The 17,061-nt window shown below is 41.0% G+C and overlaps 1 protein-coding gene across 1 annotated transcript in view; it reads right to left on the reverse strand.

The window, feature by feature from the left end:
- Positions 1-17,061, reverse strand: part of PPP6R3 (protein phosphatase 6 regulatory subunit 3) — a 75,895-nt gene that overhangs the window by 21,123 nt on the left and 37,711 nt on the right. The window contains exons 10-15 of the mRNA XM_054724646.1: positions 15,986-16,135; positions 15,177-15,241; positions 14,022-14,137; positions 12,400-12,485; positions 5,342-5,428; positions 465-562 (exon numbers count right to left, since the gene is read on the reverse strand). Of these exons, the coding sequence (XP_054580621.1) occupies positions 465-562; positions 5,342-5,428; positions 12,400-12,485; positions 14,022-14,137; positions 15,177-15,241; positions 15,986-16,135 (602 nt within the window). The remainder of the gene's footprint in view (positions 1-464; positions 563-5,341; positions 5,429-12,399; positions 12,486-14,021; positions 14,138-15,176; positions 15,242-15,985; positions 16,136-17,061) is intronic.

Genomic DNA, 17,061 nt, shown 5'->3' on the forward strand with positions numbered 1-17,061 from the left:
GTCTGGCTGCCTGGCTCTTGCAAACAACCCAACTCTGCCTATGGTGAGTACCTTAGAGAAGGGCACACAGGGTGGAGCTGCTCCTGCCATAACACGCACCCTCACTGTGTGCTGTGAGGGAAGGTGCTGCTCAAACCTGGGAAGTAACACAGGGACTTCCTGCTTCAGTTCTGCCACCTAACACTAATCACTAAAAGGCAGAAGAATAAATTACGTTCTTAGTAAAAATAAACCTCTGTGAAACAGGTCAAGCCCAAAGGCAATTCCTCTTAGTGGGAGACCAATCTAATTCCTCCCTGTCCTTTGGGTGCTGCAAGTCCGGATAGGTTAGAACTAACCTGGAAGGTTAAGTTCCTCCTGACTCATGGATGCAGACAATTTCCAAGAATCCAGGAAAATCACAAAATGTCTCACAAAGAGCAAGAGCATAGGAAACAATTATGGAAGCAGGAAAATATACTCACTTGCCAATGTCATCTTGATCTGCAAACTTCTCATCGTTGAAGCCAAACTGGTCAATAAAATTGGACGTCATTTGTTGCATCTGATAATCAGAAAAGGCCTGGCAACCCCAGGACCAGTGACAGTGACATAATGATTCTAATGACATTCTACAGACTACTTGCCCACTGTGCTTCAGAAACCACCTTATCTATCTAGTCGTAAGGCTTTAAACGTTGGTGTGTTTTCTAAGAAAAATTTCAAATAACTTCAGACATAATTTACCCAGGAGGAAATGTTTGGAATTTGGTCCACAAGTCATTCCAATGCACATGTCACTGTAATAAATGTTAAGAGACCACTCTGTCCTCTACTGCAAATTATCTTGAGAGAGGATTGGGTCGTCTAGTTCAAAGAGATGACTCAAGTGACATGTGACAATCTGAAATTATAAGGTGTGTTGGCTACCTCTGGACACCACCAACCTTCTCATTAAGATCCAACAAGTGGTGACCACCCACCTCCCCTCCCTGCATCCCCTGCCCCATTCCATTACAACCACATAGCATTAGAGAACATCCACGACCCTACAAACACAATGTTCATTTAAAGAAGAAAAAGACTCAAGTTTTAGAAGTTGGGACGAGTATAAAATTAACTTCTATCCTACCTACCTTAGAGAGAGGACACAAAGTTCTAATACTAATCCAAAACCACTCTGAAAAGTCTACACACTGTTTCCTACACCACTTCCAGGGAGCCCAGCTCACTTGGGTTTTCTTAGGTGAGAAATGGGGGAATGTTAAACTGAACTCCACAAAAATGTTGATATTCTAATTTAAAAGAACAAGCAGGCCCAGGGCAAGTGAAACGGAGTATGTTCTAATGCTATGGATCAGGAGTAAAGCATTTATAAATATAAGCAAGTACCACTCCTCAATCTACCCCAACAATAAATATGGAAACGAAAAACAATGTGTGTGATGCCCATGGACAGATAAGACCGCTCTTTCCTGCAGGTGAGTCCCACACAAGGGACATGAGCAGCAGGTGGTGGCTGAACTAAAGGCATCATTCCTGAGGCACTTGCTGGGAGGGAGGCTGTAGCCGAGTCGGTCCTCTCTGAGGAGAGATCGTGGATTCTATCCTGCAAATTGCTGCAGACATGCCCCTGTCCTTCCTTCCTGGTCATTCATTCTGGTGGCAGGGAATTATGGCATGAATAATCAAGTTGTGGGTAATTAAAAAATAAACCTTATATTTGGCTTTGGAAGGCCTCTTTTCCTTAGGTCTGAAAAAACTTTACTACTTTACTGAAACCTAAAACCTCACCTTTGCTCTAACTCCAGATACCCACTGCCATCTCTGTTCATTCTCACCCTTTCAGGCGGTCCCTTCTTGCCCAGACATGACATTATATGAGCACATGGGGCACAGGGCCAGCCTTGCAGGCAGCTGTTAGTAAGGCACACCAAGGCTGGGTTGTGGGAATCTGGGACTGAGTCTTGAATATGTTATTGGAAAACAGGATGTGTAGCATTGCGATTCATTAAATCAAAAAGGAAGAAACCAGCTGTCTTTTTACAAGTTAAAATAAAAAATAACGCTTGGTAACTTGGAAGACGTGCTAGAGAATGAGGAGTCGTCTTTCTGAGGGAGCAAGCAGCATAGCCCAGACTCTGAGTTTATCGGAAATCTGGTCACACAGGGAAAAGGTCCTCCTCAATTATTTGTTAGACCTCTTTTCCTTTATTTTCCTTTTGTACTTCTAGAGATCCTACTGTAAGTCTTTTGGGTGTAAAAGGGAAGAGATATTACCAAAAGTGTTCCTTTAAATGCTTCCTGATATTTTAGCTGCTTCATAAACAGATCGCAAATTCTAAATGTATTATAAATGTGTATGCCAATGCCTACATTTATGTACATACAATCGTCCCTCAGTATCCATAGATTGGTCCTCGGATACCAAAATCCGAGGATGTTCACGTCCCTTATATAACTGTGTTAGAGTATTTGCATATAAAACACACACATCCTCCTGCCTCCTGCACACTTTAATTCACCTCTAGGTCACTTATACCTAACACAATGTAAATGCTGTATAAATAGCTGTTAAACTGTATTGTTAGTCCTCATTAATGCTAAGTTTATTATAGCTTCTACATAGATATAAACTAGCAAAGAACTTCAGGTTTCAAACCTGATTTTCACTAATAAAGAAAGCATCAAGGCTTACTAAACCCATGTAAGTGAAGATGTTACTGTATTCTATTTAAAGCTACATAAAAAGTGCTTTGAACTCTGAGGAATCCAAATCTGGAAAGCACCACATGGCTGAGTAGCTATTAAAATCTTTCCATTATTAAAAAACAAAAGAACCATACTTCCCAGAACTAACATCCTGGCCAAAGTCAGGGATGTACAAGTCACTGAGGAGTGAGCCCACTGCTTCATTAAGCAAATCTCTTTGGTGGTGCCACCTGGGAAACAGACACCCAGGCCACTTTGTCTGACCTGCCTGCCTCTTGACAAACCTGTCTGGAATGAGGAGCAGGAGGAGGCTAGAAAGAGACATTCACACCCTCCACATCTGTTAGGCAGAATTACAAGGAGAAAAAGTCAAACACCAGCGGTGAGGAAACCACAGGGGCGGGAGGCAAAACAATGCCCCGAGCCAAACGTGGCCGAATGGATGACACGCTCAGGAAACGTTGTCTAATGACCTCCCTAAGCTCTCTACCCTCAGGACTTGACCAACATGAGACCTAACTTCAAATGTGAATGAGCACTTGAAGTTCTCATTCATATGAAAAAGAGCTCTGGACTAAAGTAACCTAGATTCATATTCTCAAATGAAAAAAAAACAAAAAATTTTTTTCTTATTTTTAAAATGACCCATGATTGGTTTTAAACATGCAAAACAAGTTTACTGAACGCCTGTCAGTCAGGAAAGAACAGTTACTTTCCTACTTTTAGAGCGTTACACAAAGTGGACAAAATCCACAGGAATAAGCCTGGTGAGAGCTGCTACTCAGGCAGTTTTGTGACTGAGTTACTTCATGTGCACATCAACAGCCTGTCAAACCACAAAAGTCAGAAATTTATCCCAGAACAATTATAACCCTAAAACCAGGTTTCCTGACAAATAAGGGTTCCATTTCCAGACACCTGCACCCAACCACTCCCTGGTTCAGTCAGTGGCCCGAAGCTCCCAGTTATTAGTTTATGTGTCAGTAGAAGTTTAGGGGACTCTTCGTCTTCGAGTTATTCCAACAGTTACAAAATCACCGAGGTGATTTACATGCTCCACCTTCATGCTTCAATGTGGGAGGAGCAATGTGTAGCAGGGGGTTCCCACTAGGTTAAGGGGACAATTTCAGTACTCGACTGGTGCTCCAGTGGAGGGGAAGGCCTTCGTCCAAGTGCTTCCTGGGGTAGCACCAGAGAACTCGGGTCAAGAAAGGACTGCTTGCTGGCATGAGGACTCACAGCAAGCCAGGAGGGCACCCTGGGTGGCAAGTGCTGCTGACCCGCAAGCCAATGTAGGACAGTTGGCAGTGAGGGGCTGCTGCCATCCACAGGAAGGCCCTGCGGCTCAACAGCACCCCCTATAGGATGGCTGCTCCCTGTTCCTAACCTTGGGAGGCTGGCTTCAAATTCAAGAGCAGTGTCAAGAATCAAGAGAGAGCCCTGGTTGGTGTAGTCCAGTTGGGCATCATCCTATGCATGGAAAGGTCTCCGGTTCATTACCTGGTCAGGGTATATGCCCAGGTTGCCGGTTCGGTCCCTGGTCGGGGTATGTTTAGAAGGCACCAATTGATGATGTTTCCTTTTCTCTCTCCCTCTCCTTCTCCCTCTTTCCCTTCCTCTCTAACAATCAATAAAAACGTATTTAAAAAGAAGAAAATCAAAAGAGAGGCCAGCCAACTGTGGAAATGCCATTTCAGACCTATCTTGAAAATGTGAATGTTAAACTGCCTTATTATCAAAACCAAGCAAATGCTTAGCTCAACCTACACTGGAAGTGTGGTGACAGCCTACTTGGATGCCAAAGACAGGGCCAGTATAACCATTAGATGCTTCATCCTGGCCCCGGTAAAAAAAAATGAGGCTTACAGGTTGAGGAAAAAGAAGCTAAGCAACACTCAGTGCCGGGTGGGAAGGTGAACACATTAATTCTGCTGTCACACCAAAGGAACTGATATGTGAAAATCTGGTCAACTTCTCCATATGAAGAGCTGATGACTTTTAAAAGGGCTTCTATTTTTAGCTCCCAAACTTGATACCCAGGTGAAATAATTTGTCTCCTTTCCAAGAACCACCAATGGATGATAAATTTGTATATTTATTTCTACAACCGTTTTCTCCCTCACAACAATTATAAGCAGCTGATAAGTGGAGATAAGTTTGGGGACAGGAAGGGACGGTGGCAATAAATTGCTTCAACTAGAATTTAATTTAGAAGTCACTATAATAGACATTAAAGATATTAGAAACATATAAGCTATTTAGTCCAGGGATATTTGTGACATTAAAAAGGTCTTATTCCTATTATTTTTACCGAGTTCTCTACTACAGGAATCCTTAAGCAACAAGTTAACTATTTAAAGGTCTACATAGCGAGCATGTCTGAGACGCTTACTAAACTATTCCGTTCATTCAAATCTCTCGAAAACTTACCCAAATCATCATTGTTACCAAGCATGGAACATTTCCTGGAAATATCATCAACACAAACCTTCCTCTCACATATCCACTTCCTATTTAAATGCTTTTGCTAACTAATAAGTAACCCTAAATTACATCCTAACACATAATCTGTCTCCAAACTGATTCATAAATGGCAACTGGACTAAGCATTTAAAATAAAAACAAAAGCAAAGCTTTAGGCATGACTCACTTGCTGCAAAGAAGAATCCTGTGAGAAACCCGTTTCTTTAAAGTCAATTTCATCATCACTGGATGAATGAATATGGCAGGTTGTAACCTATATGCATAAAAATGTAAAAGACTATTTAACAGAGAAAAGCTTTGGACATTTGCATCATCATTTTTATGGAAAATTACAACAACAAGAACAAAACTAAGTAACAGTTAAGTTGTAAAACCCACCCGATATTCATGGGTGCACTTCACTCAACCAGATGGTTGGCTTCCTGCCCTCTGCCGCCCACTTGTGGTGACTTCACTCATGCTAGCATCACCAGAAAACAGTAAGAGATGAGTTACTCCCCTCAAGTGATTTTATCTCCTATAAAATGTTTACAAAGGGAAGGCAGAAGGAATGGCTCAGATGAAATATAAAAATAATTCATATGTGCCAAGCCTGAGAGCTAAAAACTGCAATTCCCAGGAATTACTATTCAGCCACTAAAAGATTACACTTTAAATTCCTGCATTTCCTGCCCACTCTAAGCACTTGAGTTAATAGTCCTCTGACTGTAAAAAGACCCCAAATTTTCCACCCCTTAAAAAGTACCACCCCTGCGCTTAGAACTTATAACCAATTCATTAATTAAGCAAAAACGCAAACATGAACTCTGCTCACCAATTCATGGTGATTTTTATTAATTTACAAATGTCACATAATATATTAGAGGGAAATGTATTAACAATTAGGAATGAAGAAATACAAAGGACTAATAGTACTAATAACAATAACTTCTATATAGGAAGTAACAAACATAAATAATCTGTACATCCTAAAAACCAGCACAAAACTTCTGAGGGTCACTTACACGTTTTCTGAGTTACTCTTCCTAAACTTTCTGTACAAGTGTGGTGGGCAGAGACCACTGTCATCAGGGGAGGACACAAGAGGCCATTACCTACCAGCCCTTGAAGCTGTGCCAAATACCGAGGAGTTACAGAACCTGCCAATCTGATTTTTGAGGTTCCAACACTGGTTTAAGCCCAAAGTAGAATCTAAATAGATCTGTATGTAGTAGGGCTTGTGAAATTCTGACTAAATTACAGCCTGAAAATTAATCTCTCTCTATGGCTGATCATCTGTGGTAAAGATACTAAGCCCAAGTGAATAACCCAGCATTTTCAGTTCATTCCCTTTCTATGCCCCCTAAGGTCTAGAGAACGCACTCACACCCTAATTTTGAATCTGGTCTGATGAAATCAGAGGCAGAATTTGTGATCGATAAAGGAAACCTGCTTACGTCAATCATACTGTAGCAAGTTAATGGGGAAAGATGTGGGGAGGGTGGGATATGCCAGGTGTGCCCAGTCAGAATGCAGAGGAGGTGGCAGAATACTGCTTCATCTTGGCAGCTGGCTTTTCCTGGGGCCACTGCTATCAAGAGCGGGTCAAGTGGTTCCACTGCAATAGATTTAGAGGAGCTTTGGGCTACTTGGCTGGCAGGCTAGTGCCAGAGTCATATTACGCCACTGTGTGTTTTACACCATGGTGGGGTGCAGAATTAAAGGCAATTCACAGAGCAAGCAAGGTGAACTTAACAAGAGAGAACCAAAAAAGAGGTGGCTACTCCTAAGTTTAAAAAGGATACAACATATGCTCATGCAGACTTTTACTTTTTGCTATAATATATTTAGCTTATTAATGAGAAAGAAACTAGCTTTTGTTGAGCAACTAATGTGTGCCAGACATCAAAGCAATTCTAGGAGGGATCTAAAATATTTTTCTCCAAAAAGAAACTGTTTTAGAAAGTTATTATTAATAGTAACAAAATGCGTGTACATACACCTTTGTAAGTATGTTATTGAAAGATGTGGGGGATTCTGCCCTAGATGGTTTAGCTCAGTGGATAAAGCATTGGCTTGCAGACTAAAGGGTCCTGGGTTCGATTCCGGTCAAGGGCATATGCCTGGTTGCGGCTCGTTCCCCAATAGGGGGCATGAAGGAGGCAGCTAATCAGTGATTCTCATCATTGATGTTTCTATCTCTCTCTCCCACCGCTCCCTTCCTCTCTGTAATCAATAAAAATGTATTAAAAAAAAAAAAAAGATGTGGGGATTCTAACTGAATACTTTGAGGTAAAAAGACAATTTAATTTACCCACAGGGGAAAACTTGCTAATTAGAATACCAGTAGTTCATTATACAGATGTATCCACTACGAGTCCCTGATCTAAACTTCTAAACACAGCTTTTTGAGGCATTCCATTTCAGTAAATGCCACCTTCATTCTTCTCCTTCAGCTAAAATTTCAAGTCATCTTGTTTTTTCTGTCCCACACACATCTATCCACTCTGCTGTCAAAATAAACCTAGCCTTGCTCAGTTGCTTGGAGTGTTGTCCAGTACACCAAAAGGTGGCAGGTTCAATTCTCAGTCAGGGCACATACTTGGGTTGTGGAATCAATCCCCGGTCAGGAGGCAACCCATTGCTGTTTCTCTCTCCCCCCTACTTCCTCTCTTTCTAAAAATCAATTTACACACACACACACACACACACACACACACACACACACACGTAAAAACCTAGAATCCCATCCTCTCATTAAATCTTTTTAAATTAAATTTACTGGGGGTGACATTGGTTAATAAGATTATATAGGTTTCAAGTGTAGATTTCTATGATACATGATCTGTATATAATGCATTGTGTGCCCACCACCGAGTCAATCATCAAATCTTTATTACCTTCCTAGTTTGAGTCCCAATTACTTCTCATCTAGATAATGCTGTGTCATGCAGCTAACTAGTCTCCCTGCATGCTCAATATAGTCTAGTCTTAATCCGGCAGCCATAATAATCTTCTAAAATATACACCACTTATTAGTTCCTAAGCTAATGGCTCTTCATCGTACTAAGATCGCAACCTGAAGGGCTTGCTGTGGACTAGAAACTGCATAAGATCTGACCTCTCAGACCTCACATCCCATTCTCTCCTTCCCTTGCTCGATCGAGGACACTGTGGCAGCCTCTGCACATACGGGAAACACCCCAATCTCAGTCCTTGGCACTCACCCTTCCTCCCTCACTGCCATCAAGGCTCTAGAAAAGTTACCTTCTCAATGTAGTTTTCTTAGACCACCTCATTTAAAATTGCACTCCTCCCTGGGAGCTTATCCATCCATTTATCCAAGGATTTTTGCCAATCTGATTTAGTACAGCGTCCTTGTGTCTGGCACATAGCAGCCATTCAAATATTTATTGAATTAATGAGTACTAGTAAACCACTAAATGAGAACACAGAATCATGACTTTTTAAAAAGTAATAAGTATATACAATCACTCTTGCCAGGCCAGATGTATTCTAAGCACCTTATTGATGCTGCCGTGAAAATAGCTTTTGAGATGTTACTATCTTTCATAAAAAACAAAAGACTTGTATGCATGCATATAAGCATAACCAACGGACAGAGACAGTAGGGAGGTGAGGGCATGTATGGGAGTGGGGTGGAGGAGCAATGGGGGATATGGACACATGTTAATACCTTAATCAATAAAAAAATCAATTATAAAAAAAATTTGTTTTACTAACTGCTGTTATAGGAAAAAACAAGTATTTTCTTTTATCTTTGCTGATTAGGCTGCTAAGGGAAATCACAAGCATGACTTGACTGCTAACCTCTGACCTGGAGCAGGTTAGAACCACCAACTCTCAGAGGTTCCACCAGAACCTGATGGATCTCCAGGCAATTCATATGTGCACACTTGTGTGGGGCTTGTTTGTTTTTATTAATTCTTATCTGAGAATATTTTTTCATTTGATTTTTAGAGAGCGTGGAAGTGCGGGAGGGGAGAGGGAGAAAGAAACATCAATGTGAGAGAGACACATCGATTGTTTGCCTCATGCATACGCCCTGACTGGGGGTGGGGATCGAACCTGCAACCCAGGTACATGCTCCTGAACTGGCAATCAAACCCGAGACTCTTCAGTGCACAGGCCGGCACTCTAACCACTGAACCACCGACCAGGGCCATTTGTGCACATTTGTGTACTGTCCACAAAAAACCTCCATAAACTATGTCATCAGTGCTGGGAAAGAAGCACCAAGACTTTTCATTCTCTCCCTTGAGAATGAAACCCAATTTTCCAAAGTGAGCACAAAAACATTTCCTACATCATCTAAACTTACTCTGAGTCCTTACCAATATCCACAGTTTGGGGGCTTAGTCAAAACACAAAGGTCTCTGGATGTAATTAAAACACAAAATTTCATTCATAATAAACTCCCAACATAAAAGCATAAGCAATATATGCATCTGCTGATGGGGTCAAACGATTCAAGTACTCCAGAGTTCTCAGAGGGGGATAAGGATAAGGAAATTGTTGCCCTAGAAGTGACAGGAGCTTGGGGCTGGTACAGCCTATCCTACGTAACCAGCAACTCCTCCAGCCCACAGCCAGTAGGATGGACAGTTAAGTATTTGGTGTGTAAATGAACAAATCCTTGCTGAGACTAGGAAAATACTAACAGGCCAGGGCAACACAACAATGTAGCAACTCAAGCATTTGGTTCTTGAGTCACAGGTTGACTCAAATTCTGTGGATACCCTGACATGATTCCCAGAGAGGTAGGTACCTGAGCCATCCTAAAACCAACAAAATCATGGCAGTGCATCTAATCTATCTATTTAGGGAGGAGCCAAGGAGAAAGCCATCTATTACCTAACGGCTGATTTGACTGATAATGTACCTGAGACAATGAGAAGGGAAATGCTTTCACCTGGACCTTGCACTACAGTACCTGTGTGTGCACTCTTTTTGTGGGACATTTTTGCCATGGCAAGACCACTGTGTTACCAAGTCATGTTTCTAATAATATTCACAACAGCATTATCTTCCCTGGAACATGGTTCCCAACCCCATTGGAATATAGCCTGAAACATTCTGGGTGGAAAAATGAAGAGTTTGGAGGCTGCAGTTAAAGTCTCCTTGGTGGCCTAGGATTACTGTATAAGCCTCTTTTAAAACCTAGAACATCTGTATCCCTAAAAATCCTATAGGAAGAACTCAAGACTAAAGGAGGTGGTATTTTAGTGCTGGGTATGTGGGACCAAGAAATTGAAGAGAGCAACCTGTAATTCTCAGCAGAAAATAAAGTGGTAGAGGGGGCTAACTCAACCTGGGATGTGAGCAATGAGAACAGGGCTCCAAATCTGACCACTTTTGCTATAATAAGCCGCTGCTCCTTACTTCATTTTACTGCCGTCCAAGTATGGTGGCAAAAAGTGTAACAGGCCAAGGAGACCTGAGCTCCAATTAGAGTGGCAGGTGGAGCCTGTGGAAATTTTCCTTCAACACAGGTGCCGTGTCTAGATGTGTTTGACCCCAGAAGGCTGCACATCAGTTTGCACAGCCTGCATGTGGATATACCTAACAACATTTGCAGTCACACATCAGATTACTGACAACATCATGCAAAGTTGTGGAGTGTTATCTGAACGGCAATGAAGTCCTTTATACAGAACAGCTCACAAGAGAAATCTGCTTGAATTACCAAAGATAAAACTTTTTAAAAAAAATTCCTTATAACAAGTTTAACTGGACATTTTTTACTTCCACCTATGAAGTCAATCTAAGGATAATTTTAAAAGAAGTCTCTCAAACAAAATGAGAATATCCCTAAATATTATTCCCAAATATTCCTTTTTAAATAGAAATAAGACAAAAATCCTCTTAAAGGAGACCACCTTGCCTGCAAGGAATCAACACGGGGCCTCTAAAATGAAATGGCTTCATTTAACAGTATTAGAGAACAATTTCACTCTACAATAAAACCCCGACTGTCCAGAATTTTAACCAATTTGATGGAGGGGGCAGGGCAATCTACAATGGGTACTACATTCACGAAAAATTACTTAACCCTTCCTTGATGACTCGGCAGCCAAAGTGAATGTGTTTCTCTGTTGGGCTATAATACACTCAGACACTAAGGGCCATAAGACCTATTTTAATTAAAGGGCCCTACATAGCTCCCTTTTTATGGTTATTTCTTAACTTCATAATTCCTCCAACTCCTAATACCTACTGGTTCTATCATATGCCCACCTTAACAAGACATGAGCCCACCAATCTGTCAGGAGTCTGGAAAAAGATAACCAAATCTGTTAGACAATCTATAACAGAGGAGGCAACAGGCCCTTCGGGGTGTGACTTGGGATGACCTGGTGACCATCTGTAGCTGCCTCAGCCTTTACGTTTCTCGCCTGTTTCTAAATTCCATTTTGAACAGAGAAGGCTGCCAGAGACTTGACTGTCTAATAATTGAGGAGTTACTGTTTATTATAAATTCAAGACTGTGGCTGCTGGATTTGGATTTCAATGATAAAATTCAATGCCTGACATACCCACTTCCATGTGGAGTCAAGGCCACCACCTCAATCATTGGCTGCCATGTGCTTATGAAAGGAAATACTTTCCCACATCTTAAAAGCAAAGGCAATACTCACCTTAAAACTTAACGTGTTATAAAAAAATGCATTCCAAAGTCCAATATAATTTTAAAAAACATTATCAATGCCATTATTCCCTGGCTAAAAGTACCAATCAGTTAAGGCTTTAAACTGGGGTTTCAAAGGCATCTACAAATTTTCTACCACTGAGAATGATCTAAAACAAGGGTCAATTAAACTGAGTAACATTAGGAAACATCCAAAGGAATATTTAGGTTTTCTGACCACCAAGGGTAATTACCTTTACCTGAGGCAGAAGGCAACAAACCCGGCGGAGTGGCAGGCAGCTGTGTGGCTGAGGTGCTCAGGGAGCAGAGGACTAGGGAGATAGAAACCACCTCTGGTATGAGAAGGAGCATCGGTGGCTTCCTTGTGTCCCTTTGTCATCCCAGGCAGGAATTAGGAGCTGACTAGGCAAATTAGCAAATATAATGCGAATACTGACCTGTCTTCTTAGTAAAGAAACAAACTTGTCTTTGATACACTATTACCGAGAAAATGGAAGATCTTTCACGTCTTTCTGAATAAATGAGCAAAGGCTAAGTGCCCTGAAACCATAGAAATTTAACCTTGTAAAACCTACTAGATCTACCGTGTTCCTCTTGTTAGTTTCTCCTAAGGAGGTTGTGCAGAAGGTCTCCCATCGCTCCCTGAGGTCGTCTGGAAGATCTTGAGAGGGAAAGGAGGAGAAAAGTGTCATTACCATAGTAACCCACTCAGGCAAATAAACTCACCAGGTAACACAGGAGGCCCACCAAGCAGTTCCCAAAGGTGAACTCAGAGGAACCTGAGGGCTTTCAGGATCAGAACTCCCACTCCCCAAAAGTCTATGCTTGGTGTCAAAAGCCCTTAGCAGCTGTAAATATAACATTTTTTTTTAAAATCTTTTTGTTAAAAACAAACTAGAAAATATGAGTGTTTCAAATATACTCTTCTGAGAAAGGCAACAGGTCTCTAAGGTGGAGGAATGCCATCTTTCTTCCCCATCACGCAAGTTTAGGCAATGCCGCAAATGTCGGCTCCTGCACATTTTCTTGAGGTACTCTGATTGACATCTGACCAAAGGATGTTCCATGGAACCCAGTATGGCTTTTCAAATTGATCAAAAATAATGTTGCCTAAATGTTTGTGCCATAGGCCAACACATGGATCAGATCCAATAGTGAAATTCTACATTCTAAAGAATTTTTAAAGAAAAGGATACATAACGCCTTTTCTGAGAAAATGAAACCACAGCTGTAATCTTGGAGGCCTTACTAGACTACAGCTGTCACCTGACAATTCTGCTTTAAACACACGCCTGCATGCACCAGCACACAGCACTGGCAAGCAACTACCATACAAGAGACCAATCTAAAAAACCATCTCACACACACACATGGCCACTTCTCCTTGGTAAGAACAGAAAGATAACCTGTGATGACCTGGCTTATACCTCTCTCGAGAAGCAAAATTCCAAGTGGGCAAGCCCCAATTTTTCCATCACGGGGCAACAGCTGTTCTTTGAATGTACATCCCATAGATAATAGCCTCTTGTAAACATTCTTAAAAGATAAACGAAGAAGAGACAGGAAAATGATTTTCATCAAGTTAACTCTGAAAGAACTCTGTGCTGCAAAGGTGAAGATTTTTCACAGAATAAGTCCCAGGACTAGTGATTCTGCTGGTACACAGAGCTCTCTCGTTTTAGAGGTGACAGACCGGGCCAGGGTCTGGGTGCCAATATAAAAGCACCCACACACTTTCTTCCACGTAACCTTGGGCTGACTAAATTTCAATGTTAGTACAGAAAGAGTTCTTGCGTTAGTAATGGAGATTTGGACAAATGCTGAGAAATGTTTTAATACCCCAGTTAAAGGACTCAATCCACAGGCTACACAGTTGGTCTTCAGAAGGAAAGAGAAAGCAAGAGTGATTATAGCTCAAGGACCAGGTCACTGAGCAGTGCTCTTTGACTTAGAAGGTGGGTAACTCTAGTGTGCTGAGCTCGGCCAAGCCTGAAATACCTGCTAAAAGACTGCAGAAATAAGACCAGTAAAGAACTACATTGTTCAGAACATTCTCAAGAAACTCATTCAAGTCTCCAGATAATTATTAAAGAAACTCCACAGAGAACTATTACAAATGACAGAGTATTTCCATTTTATCCTTAAATCCTTCCTCTGACCCTACAAAAAGGTGATGAGAACTCCAAAAAGCACTTACCTTTGATAAGCTGCTGCACCAATGCGCTATTAGGGCCCTTATCAGTGCTGTGCACAATGCAGTTAGCTATCCTCGTCAGGTGTCCCATGTAGCCATGCCGTCGTCCTCCCTCGGCCCTGATAGGAAAGGACAGACATTCAGATTCCTGACAGGACGGCGGGATGAAACAGGAAAGCGGGGTGCCAGAATATTACCAGGCTTGGGGGTGAGGATGGGAGGTGGGGTGGCAGAAACTCTACTCAAAGATTATACTATAGCCTCACTCAATGGGACAAGATTTATTCAAATATACCAACCAACTAACCAACAAACCATTCATCCTCAATAACATATTAGCTTTAAAAAACCAACAAAACCCAAACATTTATTGATGCTTCATGTTTCTGTGACTTTCCTTTTTATCTTTTGTGAAACTATTTTTCAGACTTTAAATAGATCGTAGGGAACTGCTTCATTTTATTAAAGGTCATCAAATTTTAATCATTTAATAAAGATAATCATCTACCAATAGCATTTCTCAAGTTAAAATATTAGCTGATTTGAAAACTTGGCCAAGAGAAGTAATCCACTCTTGTCTGGCCCACATATCACTTGGAACCCAGGCAAATCATCCCTTGTCCCTTTCCCCATTTAGGGTCTAACCTTCCCAACTATATCCATCTTTCCATTTAGACCAACGCCTATTACAAACACCACCACTAGGAAAAAATAAATCTATGTAACAAACTACTGACACACATCAACTAAGACTTCAAGTAATCTTGCCAATCAGCTAATAGAAATTTCCTGACAAGAAAACCAGCAATTCCTCCCTCTAGTTCCATGAAGTGACACTTCTGCACAGTGAGAACATGGGGCACGCAGAACCAGAGTGCTAGGTCCCACCATCACTGAGTAGTACTGGACTTGACAACTCTCCCTTCAACTCCACATTATTCTCAGAAAATCAGCCATTCAAAAAGGACTAGGAAGTCTCAAAAGCAGCACAGAGGTGGGTAGTACTCCCAACTCCGGGTTTCCCCTCAAGAGATAGACAGAGGGATCAAAAAATAAATGAGAAAAATACCCGTTACAAGGAAATACCCTGGCCGTCCAGGGAGGACATTTTCTTCAAATGGAAAATCAAACTGAATTCCTATCAAACAATTCACTTACTGTTTCTTCTCGTTCATTTCCCAGGCATCAAGTATTCGTTCTATTAACTGGCATTTTTGAAAAAGCTGAATGAAAAGGAATATTCCAGTTAACATTTATATAAATGTCAAAGTGTCAAAATTTTAAAGTGAGATAGAATGCTAATTGAATACAATAGTGGTATGTGTAGCCCAGCAAGCTAAATATAGCTGTAAATTATTGGCTAAATCAAATGCAGTGTGGTGATAAATGTACCCAAGGCTCTCAGAACACTACAGGGATTCCAGACAGGACCCACACCTTTAGCTGTGCATCTACTGGGAAAGGACAGTATTTCAAGTACTACTACCAATGAGCCCTTGACCTAAAGCAAAGCCAGGTTTTATTAACCATGGAAATTGGGCCCAGAAATACAGAGCCTGACCAAAAGTAAAATGGAATCAAGAAAAATTTTTAACTCAGAATTCACAGTAATACTTGTCCTTTCTTTTTTAATCCTCACCTGAGGATATTGTTTTTACTGATTTTAGAGGACAGGAGAGGGAGAAAGAAACACAGATGTGAGAGAGAAACATTGATCAGTTGCCTCCCACATGCACCCCAACTGGAGGTTGAACATGAAACCTAGGTATGCACCCTGACCAGGAATTGAACCCACAACCCTTCAGTGCATGGGATGATGCTGCATGGGACGATGCTCCAATCAACTAAGACACTGGCCAGGGCAACATACTTATACTTTTTAAATGTGAGCCATAAGAATTCATTTCACACTTAAGTGGAAAAATGCTATGACCAGGAGTAGCAGAAAAAAAGTCAAGTAAGCTTACGTGTTTCAACAACAAATTGTCACCAGTGGATTCCTGATCAGTAATTGTGCTATTTTCTGTGTTCTCAAAGGGACTTGCAAGTATCAGTGCAACACAAATTTCCACTTGTGTATGTAAAAAGTTATTCCATGTATATTTGAAGAACATGTCCTACAAAAACAAACAAATGCTTTCTTTTATTCAGTTACCTCAATATTTAAGTGACTGCTTTAAAATACTGACCAAATAGTAATTTAATAAAGTAAAAATGATGTATTTTTAGTCCAATAAGGCTACTAAAAGAACACAAGTTTATTTGAAACAGCACTTTATAGGCTAAATAACAGGGTATTTGCTCTTTCAACATGCCAGAGTTTTCATGAAATCATGCAGACACCAACAATAAACAGATGAAGAAAAGGTAATAGTTTCTCCAAGAGAAAGGGAGTATCCTCTTATGTTTTCAAGACAACTAATGCTGACATTAAGTTCAGTAAATAATTTTTAAAGAAATCTATCTATCTATCTATCTATCTATCTATCTATCTACCTACCTACCAAAGCCTAATATACAAAGTGTCCCCTCGGGAGTTCGACCGACCGTGAGTTCGACTGCTCGCTATGACATGTGCTGACCACCAGGGGGTGGTGCGAAACAAAGGAAGGCCCTGGCCGGCAGCTGCTAGGGACCCTACCCGTGCACGAATTTCATGCACTGGGCCTCTATTTATGATAATTTCCTTTTGATTTAACAAATATTTACTGAAGGCTTTTTGTGCAAGGCACAGTGCTAGGCGCAACAAGGCAGAGAGAAACACATAAGCCCCAATCTTGAGGTGCTCACACCTTAACCAAGAATAACCACTGGGGCATTTGAAACTCAGACCTGTCAGCGAATGGAGCAAAACAAGGGATTTCCTGATTACCTGAAAAGGTAACATATCACAAAAAGATAATTCCCAAATGCACAAAACACATTTAATGTATGTATTTAGGATATCATTGAGTCTGGTTAGCTAATCTCAAATGAAAAAGAAATGATGATCCACTTAAGAGTTTTATCAAATTTATTATCTAAAGATTAGCAATAGTAAGAT

Source organism: Eptesicus fuscus, chromosome 13 (genome assembly GCF_027574615.1).
Source record: "Eptesicus fuscus isolate TK198812 chromosome 13, DD_ASM_mEF_20220401, whole genome shotgun sequence".
NCBI lineage: Eukaryota > Metazoa > Chordata > Mammalia > Chiroptera > Vespertilionidae > Eptesicus > Eptesicus fuscus.